Raw genomic sequence first — 19,852 nt, forward strand, 5'->3', positions numbered from 1 at the left:
TTGTTCCTGCTCTCAAAGTGACTGCTGTCTGGGTAACCCAGCAACTTCTCTGCCAGAGCAGGCTGCAACCACATCTTCAGTGAGGTCTGAACCCCCTCCCAAATTCATCCTTATTGGGTATTTTCCCCTGGCTCTTAAGATACACTTTGAGTTCTCTTTCTGTCTTTATTTAGTTACTCTCCTATCACTGTCTAATAATTCTTTGTATTAACTTCTGTTTAACTACTGTGTGATTTCTGGCTCCTAGCTGGACCCAGACTAATACAGTAACCTTGGACAAATTACTAAATGTTTCCTGTGTCTCAGTTTCCTCATTTTTAAAATGGAAATGAAAGTACTGACCTCATAAGGTTATTATGAGAAGTAAATGATTTAATATATAAACACTACTGGAGAACAATGCATACTGTATAATACTCAATAGATGGTAGTTATTAGAATTATCATTGTTGTTATTCAACAAATTTTATAGGAACAATTTGTTGGTCATTTCAGAAAAACACATTCTAGAGGAAAATGAAAAATTATACACTTATTAGAAGAAAATATAAATGACTGTACTATAATTGAGAGAAACCTTAAGAAATGCAAAATACAGAAGTTACCACAGAGAAAGTAATGTCTGACAAATAAAAATTTTAAATTTCAAATGATCAAGCACACTAGAAATAGTGTTAAAAGGCAAGCCACACGAAAGGTATGAGAAGTCAGTTCACAGAGAAATGCTAATGGCCTTTAAACAAAAAAATTAATTCAACACTAATAAATTTTCACAATAAAAGACATTAAAATTAAAATGAAATACCCTTTCTTATGCACCACAAAAATCAGAAAGAATATAGAAGGTTGGAACAGATGAGTAACTAAATTGAGCTAATTCACATATATAGAACATGTACCCAACAACTACAAAACACATACTCTTTGAAGTTCACATGGAACATTCATCAAAATCCATAAGCCAGGCCACAAAGCAAGTCTCAAAAAGCTTCAAGGGAGTAGAATCATACAGAGTATGTTCTCTGACCATATTCTACTGAAATCAAACTCAAAATCCTTAAAGAAAGCTAACTAAAAAGTCTTCAGGCAAATAAATTCAAAGAATTATATGAAAAAGACAAATTCCTTGAAAAACACAAACGAGAAAATGACAATATAGTCTTATAAATGCTAAAGAAATTGAATTCCGTTTTTTAAAACTCCCCGCAAAGAAAACTCCACTAATTTATAATAACATGAATTTTTTCAAACAAAAAGAAATCATTCTAATCATACACAGTCACTTTCATAGGATAGAGAAGAAAACATCCTCAATTCATTTTATTAGGCCAGTCATAACATTATTTTAAAACCTAAAAAGAGTTATTATAAGAAAAGAAAATTAAAGTCAACCTATTACATAAACAGACATCAAAACCTTAAATATCAGCAAATCAAATTCAGCAAAATATGAAATAACAAAAACTGATGACTAGAACACTTTATGCCAAGAAGGGAGCATTCAAAAATCAATTATAAATTTTATCATATTTAACAAAATAAAGGAAAAAAATCCGTATCTCAATAGATGCATCAAAGCACATAATGATATTTAATACCTATTTGTAATAAAACCATCAGCAAACTAAGACTAGAGGGAAACTTCCTCAATCTGACAAAGAGGATCTGTAGAAGTCCTACAGCTAGCAGCACATATAATGATTAAATATTTAATATTCTCTTTCATTCAGGAATAAAACAAGCATGTACACTATCACCACTTATCCAGCATTGTATTGGATGTCATAGCCAGTGTAATAAAGCAAGAAAAAAATGAAAAACTTAAATGTTGGAAAGAAAAAAGCAAAACTGCTGTGATTCACAGTTGATATGATTGTGTATATAGAAATTCCAAAATAACCTATCTTTTTTAATGCTAGAATAAGCGAATTTATCAAGGCTACTTACAAAAGTAAACTATACTTCCAGACACAGTAATTAATATAGACATATTAAATATATACTTTTTAAAAAAATCTAGAATAAATCTTACAAAAGATACATAAGACTCTTATGCTAAAAACCATAAAACATTGTTGAGAAAAAAATGAATATTTACATAAAAATATATATTCCATGTTCATGGACTAGAAAACTCAGTATTGTTATGATGTCAGTTGTCCATAGATGGTTCTACAGAGTCAATGAAATACCATTCAAAATCTCAGCAGAGTTTTCTTATGGACACTGACAAGTTGATTCTAAGTATTTTATAAAAATGCCAGACCTAGAATGGTCAGTATAATCTTAAAGAAAAAAAAAGGAAATTGAAAGTCTTATCTTATCAGATATCTATATATAAATATACTACCAGATATAAAGACTATGAAGCTACACACAGAGAAGGCAAACAGTGAATCTACAACATCTTACTACATTGATGGACAATGACTGCATTGGGGTATGGGTGGGGACTTGATAATATGGGTAAATGTAGTAATCACATTGTTTTTTCATGTGAAACTTTCATAAGAGTGTATATCAATAATACCTTAATAGAAAATTTTTTAAAAAAGGTTAGAAAGCTGCAGTATTCAAGATAGTATGGCACTGGCAATAAATAGGTCAATGGAATAGAAAAGAGGGAACAGAAACATACCATTATACACATCACATGACCTGCTAACTCAATCCTGTGAGGAAAAGATTGCCCTTTCTATACACAATGGCAATGAACCATTTGTATATTCATAAAAGGAAAAAAATGATACCACCTCCTCAATAACACATATACTAAAATTAATCTGAGCTTGATAAGAAAGTTAAATATAAAGGCTAAAAAACAACAGAACTACTAAAACAATGGACACTATCTTCATAACTTTGGACAGGTAAAGGTTTCTTAAACAAAATACAAAAGGAATTAACCATAAAGTAAATGGTTAATAACTTAAACTTCATTAGAATTAAAAACTTCAACTCATCAAGAGACAGCATGAAGGGAGTGAAAAGGTGGGTCACAGACTGGGAAGAGATATTCATAATAGTCTCTGACAAAGTATTTTTATCTGAAAAGACATGAAGTACTCCAAAAAAATCAATAAAAAAGAAAATCCATAAAAATACACAAAAGACTTAAACACATATTGCACAATAAGGATGTCTAAATGGCCAATAAGCATCACTAAGTTCTTGGTAACAAACATAAAAAAATATCAAGAGGTGCTCAGTAACATTAGTCACCAAGGAAACTCAAAAGGTAATACCACTGCATACATATCAAAATGGCTGAACTTTGGAAACAGTAATGATACCAAACATTGACAAGGATGAAGAGAAACTGAAATGCTCATACACTGCTGGTAGGACTATGGATTATAACAACTACATTTGAAAATTGTCTGGCAATATCTACCAAAGCAAAGGACATGTGAATCTAAAGTTATTCCAAGTCTTAGGTTTACACACAAGAAAAGTAAGTACAAATGTCTATCAAAAGACATGAACAAGAATATTCACTGAAGCATTCTTCATAATAGTCAAAAACTATAAACTATTCAAATATCCACTAAAAAGAAAATGGATAAATAAGCTATTATATATTCATGTGATAAAATGCTATCAAGTAATAAAAAATACTACTGTGAAACAGAACATGGATCCATCTCACAGGCATAATGTTAAGCAAAAGAAACCACACACAGAGGTATATCATTCCATTCATATGAATTTCAGGAATGGGCAATTTATTTACGGTGCCTAAAGTCAGAATTAGGGGAGGAAAGGGGAAGGTGTGAAACAGAGTACAAAAGTTATGGACTAGGAAGAGGCATAAAAGACCCTTCTTGGATGATGGAAATATTCTGTATTTTAACATGGAAATGTTTTATGTCTTGTTCTGGGTGGTGGTTTACAGGGATGGCTATATGCATCTAAAAATTCATGAAGTTTTATACTTAAAATCTGTCCACTTCGTGTATATTTTGCTAGTAAGTGAACTATAAAACATTAGATATAACTTCTTTGTACTGATGTGGAAGAAATCTCTAAGACATCCTATTTAAAGAAAAAAGACAATTTCATAATACAGTTACATAATACATGTAACCTTTTTTAAAACAATACATGTGCAAAACTATGTTTCTATTACAAAAATGTATAGATAAATACAGTATATTTTACTGGTTAAACCCCCAAGGAGAGAGGGATAGGAAGGAAACATTTGGAATTCTATTTATATCATTTGAATTTTTTAACAATAAATATTATATGTGTATTTCAAATAATTGTAATTTTTTGTTATTCATATAAAAAGTAATAGAATACTCTAACTTACATTTTAAATGTCTGCAGTCTCTTGAGGGGATGGAAGAGAATGATCAAACTCTAACAAAGACAAACATAAATTGTTTCACTCTTCAAAACTATTGATAACTAAGATTTCAGGTTTTAAATTCAGTGAAAAAAAAATGTTGATTTTTCACACTGTTGAAAGCAAGAAAGCTAAAAAGACTTGACTAAGTCTTTAGGTGGCATGAAATGTTCATATTCATAGGTTTTTTAAATAGAGATAGTTTGTTATAATGTTCACATACCACTCAGTGCTCCAACAGCTCCAAAATTTAAGGATTTTCCATCCATTATGCTGGCATCACACTCAATTTCACCTAAGAGATTTAGGTTAGATCCCATTCCTGCATTTGTGAAAGGAGAATCCTAAAAGATAAAAATAGATATTAAAATACCATTAGTCTTTTAAGATTTGATGTCATAAATTGTTCCAACACTTCATAAACTGTTGCAAAACTAGAAAGGATAAGAACACTTCCCAACCCATTATACGATACCAGTACTACCCTGATTCCAAAGTAAGACAAAGACATCATGAGGAAAGAAAACTACAGACCAATACACCTTGTGAATACTGACACAAAAATCCTCAAGGAAATACTAGCAAACTAAATGCAGTAAAACATAAAAGGATTATATACCGTGAATAAGAGGGACCCCAAGAAAGCAAGTTTGGTTGAACATCTAAAACTCAATGGAATACACCATGTTAATACTAGAACAAAAAAAAAAAAATGATCACACCAATAGACGCAGGAAAAGCATTTTCTAATCCAACATTCCTGCATGAGTGAAACAATCAACCAATTAGAAATAGAAGACAACTTCCTTAACATTATAAAGGGCATCTGCAGAGTCCAGAGATAACCACAACTAAGGTGAAAGATTGAAAGCTTTCCTCGAAGATCCAGTATCAATACAGCAAAGTTCACTCTCACAGTCAACATTATTCTACATATTTTGACAGGACAAATTAGACATAAAAAAGGCAGAGCCAGGATGGTGGTGTGAGTAGAGCAGCGGAAATCTCCTCCCAAAACCACATATATCTATGAAAATATAACAAACACAACTCTTCCTAAAATAGAGACCAGAGGACACAGGACAACATCCAGACCACATCCACACCTGCAAGAACCCAGCACCTAACGAAGGGGGTAAGATACAAGCACCGGCCCAGCGGGACCTGAGCACCCCTCCCCCTGGCCCCTGGCGGGTGGAGAGGAGTCAGCAGGGAGGGAGAGAAGGCCCAGGACTGCTGACATCTAGCCCCAGGATTCTGGACCAGAGCACAGACACAGTGCATGCGTGGGGTCCTGGATACTAGGGAAACAAGGTGGCAGGACCAGTGAGCGGGTGCCTGAGGCTGACGCTGGAGAACAAAGAAACGAGAGTGGTTTTTTTTTTTGGCAAGTGCTTTTTGGAAGCCTTGAAGGGACAAGGACCCCAATACTAGGGAACAGGGCAGCAAGACCAGTGAGCGGGTGCCGGAGACCAGCGCCTGAGGACAAAGAAAATAGCGAGTTTTCCCCTTATTTTTGGCGAGTGCTTTTTGGAAGCCTCAAAGGGACAGGGACCCCAATACTAGGGAAACAGGGCAGCAAGACTGGTGAGCGGGTGCCTGAGACCAGTGCCTGAGGATAAAGAAAATCGCACGTTTTCCCATTTTTTTGGCGAGTGCTTTTTGGAAGCCTTAAAGGGACAGGGACCACAATACTAGGGAAACAGGGCAGCAAGAAGAGTGAGCGGGTGCCTGAGACCGGTGCCTGAGGAAAAAGAAAATTGCGCGTTTTTCCCTATCTTTTTTTTTCCCACTTACGTTGTTGCTGTTGTTGTTTTGGTAAGGAGAGTGCTTTTTGGAAGTCTTAAAGGGGCAGGACAGGACACTTAGCCCATAGGCAGGGAATCTGGGGATCTCTCGGCACTCTAACCCCCTGGGCAACAAGAGGCACAGAGGCCCCTTACGGAGATAAATAGTCTCCCGGCCGCTCCCCCTCCAATGGGGCTTCACCATTTTGGAGGAGCAGCCCCAGCCAGGCCACACCCACAGCAAGAGTGGAGATAAACTCCAAACCAACCCGCAGATAGCTGAAACCCTGTCTGTGCACAGCTGCCAAGCATAAGCCACTAGAGGTCGCTATTCTCCAAGGAGAGGAAGGCCATAGACCAACAAGAAGGAAAGCTCTTCCAGCTGTCACTCGTACCAGCTCTGCAAACTATCTCTATCACCATGAAAAGGCAAAACTACACGCAGACAAAGATCACAGAGACAACACCTGAGAAGGAGACAGACCTAACCAGTCTTCATGAAAAAGAATTCAAAATAAAAATCATGACAATGCTGACGGAGATGCAGAGAAAAATGCAAGAGCAATGGGATGAGATGCAGAGAAAAATGCAAGAGCAATGGGATGAACTCCACAGCCAGATCACAGATGTTAGGAAGGAGATCACAGAAGTGAAACAAACCCTGGAAGGATTTATAAGCAGAATGGATAAGATGCAAGAGGCCACTGAAGGAATAGAAAACAGAGAACAGAAACGTATAGAAGCTGACATAGAGAGAGATAAAAGGATCTCCAGGAACAAAACAACACTAAGAGAATTACGTGAACAATACAAAAGGAATAATATTCGTATTATAGGGGTACCAGAAGAAGAAGAAAGAGGAAAAGGGATAGAAAGTCTCTTTGAAGAAATAATTACTGAAAACTTCCCCAAACTGGGGAGGAAATAATCGAACAGACCAAGGAAATACACAAAACCCCCAACAGAAAGGATCCAAGGAGGAAAACACCAAGACACATAATAATTAAAATGGCAAGGATCAAGGACAAGGAAAGAGTTTTAAAGGCAGCGAGAGAGAAAAAGGTCACCTATAAAAGAAAACCCATCAGGCTAACATCAGACTTCTCGACAGAAACCCTACAGGCCAGAAGAGAATGGCATGATATACTTAATGCAATGAAACAGAAGGGCCTTGAACCAAGGATACTGTATCCAGCACGACTATCATTTAAATATGATGGCGGGATTAAACAATTCCCAGACAAGCAAAAGCTGAGGGAATTTGCTTCCCACAAACCACCTCTACAGGGCATCCTACAGGGACTGCTCTAGATGGCAGGACTCCTAAAAAGAGCACAGAACAAAACACACAACATATGAAGAATGGAGGAGGAGGCATAAGAAGGGAGAGAAGAAAAGAATTTCCAGACAGTGTATATAACAGCTCAATAAGCGAGCTAAGTTAGGCAGTAAGATACTAAAGAAGCTAACCTTGAACCTGTGGTAACCACGAATCTAAAGCCTGCAATGGCAATAAGTACATATCTCTCAATAGTCACCCTAAATGTAAATGGATTAATGCACCAATCAAAAGACACAGAGTAATAGAATGGATAAAAAAGCAAGACCCATCTATATGCTGCTTACAAGAAACTCACCTCAAGCCCAAAGACAGGCACAGACTAAAAGTCAAGGGATGGAAAAACATATTTCAAGCAAACAACAGTGAAAAGAATGCAGGGGTTGCAGTACTAATATCAGACAAAATAGACTTCAAAACAAAGAAAGTAACAAGAGATAAAGAAGGACACTACATAATGATAAAGAGCTCAGTCCAACAAGATGATATAACCATTCTAAATATATATGCACCCAACACAGGAGCACCAGCATATGTGAAACAAATACTAAAAGAACTAAAGAGGGAAATAGACTGCAATGCATTCATTTTAGGAGACTTCAACACACCACTCACCCCAAAGGATAGATCCACCAGGCAGAAAATAAGTAAGGACACACAGGCACTGAACAACACACTAGAACAGATGGACCTAATAGACATCTATAGAACTCTACATCCAAAAGCAACAGGATATACTTTCTTCTCAAGTGCACATGGAACATTCTCCAGAATACACCACATACTAGCTCACAAAAAGAGCCTCAGTAAACTCCAAAATACTGAAATTCTACCAACCAATTTTTCAGACCACAAAGGTATAAAAGTAGAAATAAATTCTACAAGAAAACAAAAAGGCTCACAAACACATGCAGGCTTAACAACATGCTACTAAATAATCAATGGATCAATGAACAAATCAAAATAGACATCAAGGAATATATAGAAACAAATGACAACAACAACACTAAGCCCCAACTTCTGTGGGATGCAGCAAAAGCAGTCTTAAGAGGAAAGTATATAGCAATCCAGGCACACTTGAAGAAGGAAGAACAATCCCAAATGAATAGTCTAACATCACAATTATCGAAACTGGAAAAAGAAGAACAAATGAGGCCTAAAGTCAGCAGAAGGAGGGACATAATAAAGATCAGAGAAGAAATAAACAAAATTGAGAAGAATAAAACAATAGCAAAAATCAACGAAACCAAGAGCTGGTTCTTCAAGAAAATAAACAAAATAGATAAGCCTCTAGCCAAACTTATTAAGAGAAAAAGAGAATCAACACAAATCAACAACATCAGAAATGAGAATGGAATAATCACGACAGACTCCACAGAAATACAAAGAATTATTAAAGACTGCTATGAAAACTTATATGCCAACAAGCTGGAAAACCTAGAAGAAATGGACAGCTTCCTAGAAAAATACAACCACCAAGACTGACCAAGGAAGAAACATAAAAGTTAAACAAACCAATTATGAGCAAAGAAATTGAAACGGTAATCAAAAAACTACCCAAGAACAAAACCCCGGGGCCGCACGGATTTACCTCGGAATTTTATCAGACACACAGAGAAGACATAATACCCATTCTCCTTAAAGTGTTCCAATAAATAGAAGAAGAGGGAATACTCCCAAACGCATTCTATGAAGCCAACATCACCCTAATACCAAAACCAGGCAAAGACCCCAACAAAAAAGAAAATTACAGACCAATATACCTGATGAATGTAGATGCAAAAATACTCAATAAAATATTAGCAAACAGAATTCAACAGTATATCAAAAGATCATACACCATGACCAAGTGGGATTCACCCCAGGGATGCAAGGATGGTACAACATTCGAAAATCCATCAACATCATCCACCACATCAACAAAAAGAAAGACAAAAACCACATGATCATCTCCATAGATGCTGAAAAAGCATTTGACAAAATTCAACATCCATTCATGATAAAAACTCTCAGCAAAATGGGAATAGAGGGCAAGTACCTCAACATAATAAAGGCCATATATGATAAACCCACAGCCAACATTATACTGAGCAGCGAGAAGCTGAAAGCATTTCCTCTGACATCGGGAACCAGACAGGGATGCCCACTCTCCCCACTGTTATTTGACATAGTACTGGAGGTCCTAGCCACGGCAATCAGACAAAACAAAGAAATACAAGGAATCCAGATTGGTAAAGAAGAAGTTAAACTGTCACTATTTGCAGATGATATGATACTATACATAAAAAACCCTAAAGACCCCACTCCAAAACTACTAGAACTGATATCAGAATACAGCAAAGTTGCAGGATACAAAACTAACACACAGAAATCTGTAGCTTTCCTATACACTAACAATGAACCAATAGAAAGAGAAATCAGGAAAACAATTCCATTCACCATTGCATCAAAAAGAATAAAATACCTAGGAATAAACCTAACCAAGGAAGTGAAAGACCTATACCCTAAAAACTACAAATCACTCTTAAGAGAAATTAGAGGTGACACTAACAAATGGAAACTCATCCCATGCTCGTGGCTAGGAAGAATTAATATTGCCAAAATGCCATCCTGCCCAAAGTAATATACAGATTTGATGCAATCCCTCTCAAATTATCAGCAACATTCTTCCATGAACTGGAACAAATAATTCAAAAATTCATATGGAAACACCAAAGACCCCGAATAGCCAAAGCAATCCTGAAAACGAATAAAGTAGGGGGGATCTCACTCCCCAACTTCAAGCTCTACTAGAAAGCCATAGTAATCAAGACAATTTGGTACTGGCACAAGAACAGAGCCACAGACCAGTGGAACAGATTAGAGACTCCAGAAATTTACCCAAACATATATGGTCAATTAATATTTGATAAAGGAGCCATGGACATACAGTGGCAAAATGACAGTCTCTTCAACAGATGGTGCTGGCAAAACTGGACAGCTACATGTAGGAGAATGAAACTGGACCATTGTCTAACCCCATATACAAAGGTAAACTCAAAATGGATCAAAGACCTGAATGTAAGTCATGAAACCATTAAACCCTTGGAAAAAAACATAGGCAAAAAACTCTTAGACATAAACATGAGTGACCTCTTCTTGAACATATCTCCCTGGGCAAGGAAAACAGCAAAAATGAGCAAGTGGGACTACATTAAGCTGAAAAGCTTCTGTACAGCGAAAGACACCATCAATAGAACAAAAAGGAATCCTACCGTATGGGAGAATATATTTGAAAATGACAGAGCCAATAAAGGCTTGATGTCCAGAATATATAAAGAGCTCACACGCCTCAACAAACAAAAAACAAATAACCCAATTAAAAAATGGGCAGAGGAACTGAACAGACAGTTCTCTAAAAAAGAAATACAGATGGTCAACAAACACATGAAAAGATGCTCCACATTGCTAATTATCAGAGAAATGCAAATTAAAACTACAGTGAGGTACCACTTCACACCGTTAGGATGGCTGCCATCCAAAAGACAAACAACAACACATGTTGGCGAGGCTGTGGAGAAAGAGGAACCCTCCTACACTGCTGGTGGGAATGTAAATTAGTTCAACCATTGTGGAAAGCAGTATGGAGGTTCATCAAAATGCTCAAAACAGACCTACCATTTGACCCAGGAATTCCACTCCTAAGAATTTACCCTAAGAACACAGCAATCAAGTTTGAGAAAGACAGATGCACCCCTATGTTTATCGCAGCACTATTTACAATAGCCAAGAATTGCAAGCAACCTAAATGTCCATCGGTAGATGAATGGATAAAGAAGATGTGGTACATATACACAATGCAATACTACTCAGCCATAAGAAGAGGGAAAATCCTACCGTTTGCAGCAACATGCATGGAGCTGGAGAGTATTATGCTCAGTGAAATAAGCCAAGCGGAGAAAGAGAAATACCAAATAGGTTCACTCATCTGAGGAGTATAAGAACAAAGGAAAAACTGAAGGAACAAAAGAGCAGCGGAATTACAGAACCCAAAAATGGACTAACAGGTACCAACAGGAAAGGAACTGGGGAGGAAGGGTGGGCAGGGAGGGATAAGGGGGGGGATGAAGAAAGGGGGTATTAAGATTAGCATGCATAGGGGGGAGGGAGAAAGGGGAGGGCTGTACAACACAGAGAGGACAAGTAGTGATTCTACAACATTTTGCTATGCTGATGGACAGTGACTGTAATGTGGTTTTTAGGGGGGACTTGGTATAGGGGAGAGCATAGTAAACATGGTATTCTTCATGTAAGTGTAGATTAAAGATTAAAAAGGAAAAAAAAGAAAGAAAGAAAAGGGGGATTACTCCTTGATAGGATAAAACTATTGGTAAATCAAAGATTAACGCATGCTTTAAAGATCCTTAATTTTGATCACTTAAAGGGTGTCAGATGATCGGCTATGGAGGTACTCTTTTCTGATAATATTTCTTTCTCTTAATAAAAAATAAAAAATAAAAAATAAAAAATAAAGCATTTCCTGTGTGCTAACCTCCAATGAGTTCTACACAGTGGTATAGAGGGCATGTCAAAGTGTGGGCAAAGGGTCTGTTTGTTTTTATGCAGAAGATCAAGGACTAGCTTGGCTACCCAGAAAATGAACTAAGATACGATATGAGGAGGAGCTTCCGGCATCAGCACTCTCTGGAGGACTCCTGCCAGGGGATGATCATCAAAAAGCCTCCACAGGGATCTGGGCGATGCTGCGGTTGTGGCTGCGTCTATCCCACCATTTCCTGGACTTGTCACTGGAATGAGGAGGGAGATGTGTAGGCTGGCATGTGCATACAGTGAGACAACGAATTTGACCGGATCTGTACTGTTGGAACTCAACCAGGAGTTGGGAGGGGTGCAAGTTGTAGCGCTCCAAAATCTTACAACTATAGACTATCTACGGTTAAAAGAACATATGGGATGTGAACAGATCCCAGAAATGGGTTGCTTTAATTTGTCTGATTTCTCTCAGACTGTTCAAGTACAGTTGGACAATATCCGTCATATCATAGACAAATTCTCACATATGCCTAGGGTGCCTAACTCGTTTTCTTGGCTTCACTGGAGATAGCTGGTAATTATAGATTTGCTTAGTTTATGTCACTGTATTCCTATTATGTTAATATGTGTGCACAAGTTAGTTAGTAGTTTAAAACCTATACATGCTTAAGGTACTCTACAAGAAGATACGTCAAAGAAATAGTCAATCCTCCCATGTTTTCTTCCATATGCTACCTCTGTAGCTTTTCTTCTTCCTTCCTAATTGCAACCCTTAAATAGAATTCATGCCTCATATTTAATTTACCAAGCATCATAATTCCTCCAGGTGGTAAAGATACCTCGAGACAAGTGCTGGCCATAGAAGCCACAGGGCATAAATCTGCAAAGAAGTAAAAAGCTAACCTTTTCAAACAATATGGCTTCTCTCTCACTTACCAACTTTACATCTCCCTGTATGGCCCCGGAAGATGACTGGTTAGCCAGAGATGGGTAAGATTCCTCAAGGGAGGAACAACCTAAGACAGGCACAGTCGCAGGGGGGCCATCAGGTGAGAAATTGGGGATCAACAGTGGTGAGGCTTAGAACCTCACCCCCCCTGTTTTGAGCGAAATCTTCTGCATCCGTGGATGTCTTAAGGCCCTTGTCTAGCTTGGATTAACACATAGTCTACAGGCACACACCTGATCATCTACAATTGCTCTCTTACAACACTAAACTATGTTTTCTACCTTTATCTTGCATCTATCTACCACTTCAGCATTTTATTAAAAATAAAAATAATAATAATAATAAAGAGAAATGTGGGATCCACATATAAATCAACTATAAAAATCAAACGAATATTCATATTTGTCCTGATTGTTTATAATTCATAATGCGTGATCAAAACCGAAAGTTTCTGTGATGAATGCCCTTGTACTGTTCACCATGTAAGAATTTATTCACTATGTAAGAATTCATTCACCATGTAAGAACTTATTCGTTATGCTTCAGAAGATTGGAGACTGACGAGAATTAGGCTTGAGATGGATTAATGATTGTGCACTGAGCATTGACCCCCCTATACAGAATTTTATTGTTGTTAACAACCATTTGATCAATAAATATGAGAGATGCCCTCTCAAAAAAAAAAAAAAAGAGTGGCAAAACTAAAAATAACAACAACAACAAAAAAAGAAATAATGAGTATCTAGGTTGGAAAAGAAGAAGTAAAATTTATCTGTATTTGAAGATAACAGATCTTGTATACAAAAAGAATGCTAAAGTCTCTACTAAAAAACTATTACACCAGATAAAGAAGTTCAACAATGTTGTAAAATACAAGACCAATGCATAAAAATCAATTGTATTTCTATACAAGTACAATGAACAATATGAAGATGAAATTAAGAAAACAATTCCACTTACGATAATATCACAAAACAAAATCAAATAATAAATTTAACAAAAGAAGTATAAGACTTGTGCTGTGAAAATTACAAAACATGTTGGGGAAAAAAAGTAAGTAAGACCTAAAAAATGTACATAGATCTGAAAGCATAATATCTTTAAAATAGCAATACTTCCCAAATTGAGCTGAATCAACACAATCCTTTATCAAATCCTAGCTGCCTTGTTTCACAGAAAATGACAAAGAAATCCTAAAATTCATATGGAAATGCAAGGGACTCAGAAATCACCTTTGCAACTTTTCAAAACAATCTTGAAAGAAAGACAAAATCAGAGGACTCACACTTCAAGGTTTTATAACTTACTACCCAACTACAGTAATCAAGACAGTGTGATATGAATATAGCTGAGGATAGACATATAGATCAAGGCAATGGAATGGAGAGTCCAGATATAAGCCTTATTTTTATGGTCAATTCAACAAGGATGTCAAAATAATTCAAGAAAGAAAGGATAGGCTTTTCCATAAATGGTGCTGTGACAACTGGATATCCACATGCAAGAGAATAAAGTTGAATCCTAGCTCACACTACATACAAAAAAAATAACTCAAAGTATATCAAAGACCTAAATGTCAGAGCAAAAACTATAAAACACTTCACATAAAACACAGAGGTAAATATTCATGATCCTGTACTAGGCAATGGTTTTTTTTATATAACACCAAAAGCACAACCAACCAATGAAATAACTAGATAAATTAGACTTTATTAAAATTAAAAAATTTGTGTTTCACAGTACACCATAAGAAAGGTAGGAACAACTCACAGAATGGAAAAAATTTTTACTTATTTATCTCATAATGAGATTTGTATCCAGGATATGGGATAAATAAAAAAGTCCCACAACTCTAAAATAAAAACACAATTTAAAAATGAACAAAGGACATGAATGAACATTTATCCAAAGAAGATACATAAATGGGTAATAAACACATGAAAAGATACTCAACATAATTAGTCATCCGGGAAAGGCAAATCAAAACATAATAAAAGACTACTTCACACCCAAAATTCCATTTACAGGAACATTAAAAATAATCAGAAATACAGATGTGTTGGCAAGGATATAAAGAAATCAGAGCACTTAGACACCGCTGGTGGAAATGTACAGTGGTACAGACATGTTGGAATACATCTGGAAGCTCCTCAAAAAGTTAATTCTCAACACAAAACTTATACATGAATATTCATAGCAACATTACTCAATACTCCAGCATTACTGGGAACAATTCAAATGTCCATCAGCCATGAATGAGAAAGTGAAACATGCTATATCTATTCAATGGATTATTAATCAGCAATAAAAAGTAATGAAGTACTGATACATGGCACAACATGGATGAACCTTAGAAAGATTATGCTAAGTGAAAGAAGCCAGTCATAAAAGCCAACATACTGGATGATCACATTTACATGAAATGTCCAGAATAGACAAATCCATAAAGTAAATTAGTGGTTGCCAGGGACTGGGAAAAAGGGGAACTGCAGAGGGATGGAGGGAAGAGGGGACAGGTAAAGGGTACTGCACTTTCTTAGATAGTAGTGATGGCTGCAGAACATTATGAATATACTAAAAACTAGTGAATTGTATACTACAAAAGGGTGAATTTTATGGTAGATGAATTATATCTCAAAAAAGATATTATAAAGGGAAAAAAAGCTGATATCAGCAAGGTACACAGAACATAAAGGCCTGGCATTAGGGACAGCCATGTATTTGAAATCTAAAAGAAAAACCCTGCCTTGTTTTTCTACTACACTGAATAAAATTTTAAAAAATATATACCACTAGTCTTGTTATGTCAAGACCACATCATGGAAGATACCCAACCAGACAATATGGAAAAAAACTAGTGTAAAATTTTACAATAAAAATAAATGTCATTGGGACAAAGTCTTCCATTTTTTTAAATAAAAGGGGTGGAGGTTGAGAGGGGGGAATGGAGAGATTAGATTGACACTCCTTAGAGTCCTGCATAGATAAAGGGCCTACTCCAAATTAACTAGAGCCATGTGAACAACTCTATCTCACACTCCAGCAATTTGAGTCAATCCAGAAAATTACCTCTGTTCTAAGGTGAGACTAGTATAACCTAGAAAACCAGGGCAATTCTGAATCAACCTAAGGATGATCACCAAGTAACCCAAGTCATCTTCAAATGCCCCCAATTCCCTGGATTTCTGCCACATCCAAGAAAAACTGAACACAACATTAAGATCTTCCTAATGTGTATCCTGAGCAAAGGAGTCGTCAGGGATTTGAGACCAAGACTTTTGTCCTAATGCAGTTAGACAATCTAATTGGCAACAGAATTTTAAAAATAAGATCACAAGGTGGAGAACAACAAAAGCGTTGGGCAATTAAATTAAAAATGAGTGATAGAGATAATAAATACCATGAGCACTCAAAAGGAAGTGGCCCACTGTGAGACAGAAAAGTTAACAGCAGGCTTTCTGAAGGATGTTAAACAAAACCAAAGACTATCAAGGAAGCTAGAAAATTCCAGTTGATGGAAATGATGTAAGGAACTTGTAGGCAATGGGAAAGTGTCAGAGCCACAGAAGACACATTCAGCAAAGAGTTTACTGGAACCAAATATGGAGACTGCCCCATGTCACCCATCAGATCAAGACTTGTTTGGGAAAACAATGAGAAGCCAGTTAAGCTTTCTGTATAAGATGAGTATACTGGACAGGGAAACATAAACTGATATTCACGTGTTGTATGAAAAGAAAGAGGAGGCTGAAATCAGAGAGACAAAACTGGGAGCTATTTTACAATCTAGGCTTTAAACATTAAACACTTGCCATGGAATTACAGTAATGGGAATAGAAGACAGAAGAGAGAGGAAAAGATCAGAACTTTGAAACTTGAGAGAGAAATAACACTTTGGAACCAGAGTAATAAAAAAGTGAATAAGAAAAGGCATTTTATAAGATGAAGGGAAGACTGCATAAGTAATGATTTTGAATAAGTTTTCCAAGGGAATATGTCTAGCTAAATCAGTTCGTAAGTAAATCTCAGGAAAGAGATCACAACTAAAGAAAGATTATGGTTTAAAACAGATGAAGACTGAATTATTTTCCTAGATTATTTCATATTTTGAGAAGTATAAAAACCCAGGTCCAAAGTCTCAACAGCATGAACAAAGAGATTGTAAGCAAAGTAATTTACCACCACATTACAAAGGTTCTTTTATTCCACATAACCTCTCTTGCATAATCATGTATATTTTCTAAGTATGTGAGAAAGGAACTGAAATGTGAGAAAAATGTAAAGCATTCATATTTGGTAATTCCCAAAATACACCTACAAGGCCGCACCAATATATACACCACCTCAAACAATCTTTGAAATGAGATATATCAACTAGTCAACTCTACAAAATTAATTTTAACATACTATCCAAACAGAAATCACAACCTGAACAAACTGAAAATTACTCTTGCATGATGGTTTAATTTTGAATTTTAAAAATACATAAGAAAAATATATGTAAGAAAAGTAAAAGATATCTTCAAAGCAAGCTTTTTCAAAAGTATTTTTCCTACTTCAAAACATATTTATAACTTGAAAAGTGTGTCTCCTAAACTTCTGTTTCTATGAAGGCATAATAAGGACTGTATCTGTCCTAACTAGAAAATCTAAGAAAAACTTTGACAAACAATTCAAAGTTTTTAATGGGCAAACAATTTTATGTGCAGGTTACAAATAACACATGAAAAGATGTGTAACATATTAGCCATTAGGGAAATGCAAATTAAAACCACGAGATCCACTACATAACCTCCACCCCTTTTATTTAAAAAAATGGAAGGCTTTGTCCCAATGACATTTATTTTTATTGTAAAATTTTACACTAGTTTTTTTCCATATTGTCTGGTTGGGTATCTTCCATGATATGGTCTTGACATAACAAGACTAGTGGTATATATTTTTTAAAATTTTATTCGGTGTAATAGAAAAATAAGGCAGGGTTTTTCTTTTAGATTTCAAATACATGGCTGTCTCTAATGCCAGGCATTTATGTTCTGCGTACCTTGCTGATATCAGCTTTTTTTCCCTTTATAATATCTTTTTTGAGGTATAATTCATCTACCATAAAATTCACCCTTTCGTAGTATACAATTCACTAGGTTTAAGTATATTCATAACATTCTGCAGCCATCACTACTAAGAAGTGCAGTACGAAACAGACTTCAGTCACCAGCGACCACAGGACTAAAACCTGAAAGAAGAAACACAAATCAAGTGCCTCAACTTAACTCCTAGACATACTTTCAGGCCATGACACAAGAAAAGGAACCCAAAAACGAGCCAATGTTTCCAGAGTTGAGGAGACAAAGTTATGAGTTCAAGGCGGCCAGGAAGGCTGGAAAATGCAGGACAGGGTACAAAGAGGAGAGAACTACATAGAAAGAGCTCCATAGACTAACAGGGGCCCTGAGTCTTTAAATCAGTATTAGTCTGCACATACTTATGAGGAAACTACAAAGTCAAAGAAAGAACCTCTGGAAAACGATAAGCTGAAAAATTTCTGGAACTAACAGAGATGAGAACAGGTCATGTTCCCGTCAGCCAGAGTGAAATCTCAGGGAAAGTCTCAGGAGGTAATGCTCAAAGAGTTGGGCCAAGTTAGCCCTGGAAAGAAGGCTACTCTAGACCTGCACTAACATGGTTTTAAAGGAAACCTCAAAACAACTGAAATGATTCAAACTAACAACAGTGTCCCAGAGAAAAGTCCTACAATATTTGAAGAAATACTATAATATCCAATTCCCAAAAATGTAAAATTCACAGTGGTTAGTATAAATCCAGGTGACTAGAAAACTGTGGCCCATAATCAGAAGACGTTATCAAACAATGAAAACAGACGCATAAATGACAGAGATGACAGAATCAGCAACAACTCTAATTAGTTAGCTGACATGTTAAACTAGCTTTCATAAACACACTTTAAATTTTTGAGTAAATAGAGAAACATGAGGATAAGGAAGAAAGAAAAGGCAGCTATAAAAAATAAATAAACTGAACATCTAGAGATGAAAAATAAAATAATGTAAGGTGAAAAATACTTTGGAACAGAAAAAGGTTTTTACATTAGGTAAGAACTATGGAAATCCAAATAAAGTATTACAGATTTTAGTCAATAATAGGTTCAATAATAATGTGTCAACATAGGTTCATTAACTGTGAAAAATGTACCATAATAATGTAGATGTTAAAAATATAAGAAATTGAGTGTTGGGTATATGGGAATTGTCTGTACTATCTTCTCAATTTTTCTATAAATTTAAATTGATTCTAAAACTAAAAGTTTATTTTTAAAAAATATCAAGCCACAACCTGTGAGAAAAATTTTACAAAACATTAAGGTAAAGGACTTGTATCCAAAATATTTTAAAGATCCATATAACTTAGCAAACAGTTCAAAGTTTTTAATGGGCAAACAATTTTATGTGCAGGTTGCAAATAACACATGAAAAGATGTGTAACATATTAGTCACTAGGGAAATGCAAATTAAAACCATGAGACCCATTACATAACCTCTAAATATCTAAAATTAAAAAGACTGGTAACACTGAGTATTGGTGAGAACATGGCACAACTGCAACCCTCAAAAAATCCTAGTGAGAATGAAAAAGCAAATTGTTTGGCATTTCTTGAAATTAAAACATATACTTACCATAGAGCCAACTAAGTATTTATCTGAAAGCTTATGACCACGGAGAGACTTAAATGGAAATGTTCATATCAGCTTTAACCAGAACAGTCAAACACTGGAAACAAACCAAATGTCTATCAATTGATAAATGGAAAGTAAATTGCGATTCATCAGTACAAAGAAATACTACTCAGAAGCATTAAAAGGAACAAATTCCTAATA

General features: G+C 35.8%; 1 protein-coding gene across 6 annotated transcripts in view; it reads right to left on the minus strand.

Annotated features, from left to right (window-relative positions):
- The window catches only part of TASP1 (taspase 1), a 279,334-nt gene that overhangs the window by 212,941 nt on the left and 46,541 nt on the right, over positions 1-19,852 (minus strand). For all 6 annotated transcript variants that reach the window (XR_005062408.2, XM_037022455.2, XM_037022456.2 and 3 more), the window contains one exon: positions 4,575-4,695. Coding sequence is in view for 5 of the 6 variants with exons in the window: in XM_037022455.2 (XP_036878350.1) it covers positions 4,575-4,695 (121 nt within the window). In the remaining variant the exon portion in view is untranslated. The remainder of the gene's footprint in view (positions 1-4,574; positions 4,696-19,852) is intronic.

Source organism: Manis javanica, chromosome 5 (assembly GCF_040802235.1).
Source record: "Manis javanica isolate MJ-LG chromosome 5, MJ_LKY, whole genome shotgun sequence".
Classification (NCBI taxonomy): domain Eukaryota; kingdom Metazoa; phylum Chordata; class Mammalia; order Pholidota; family Manidae; genus Manis; species Manis javanica.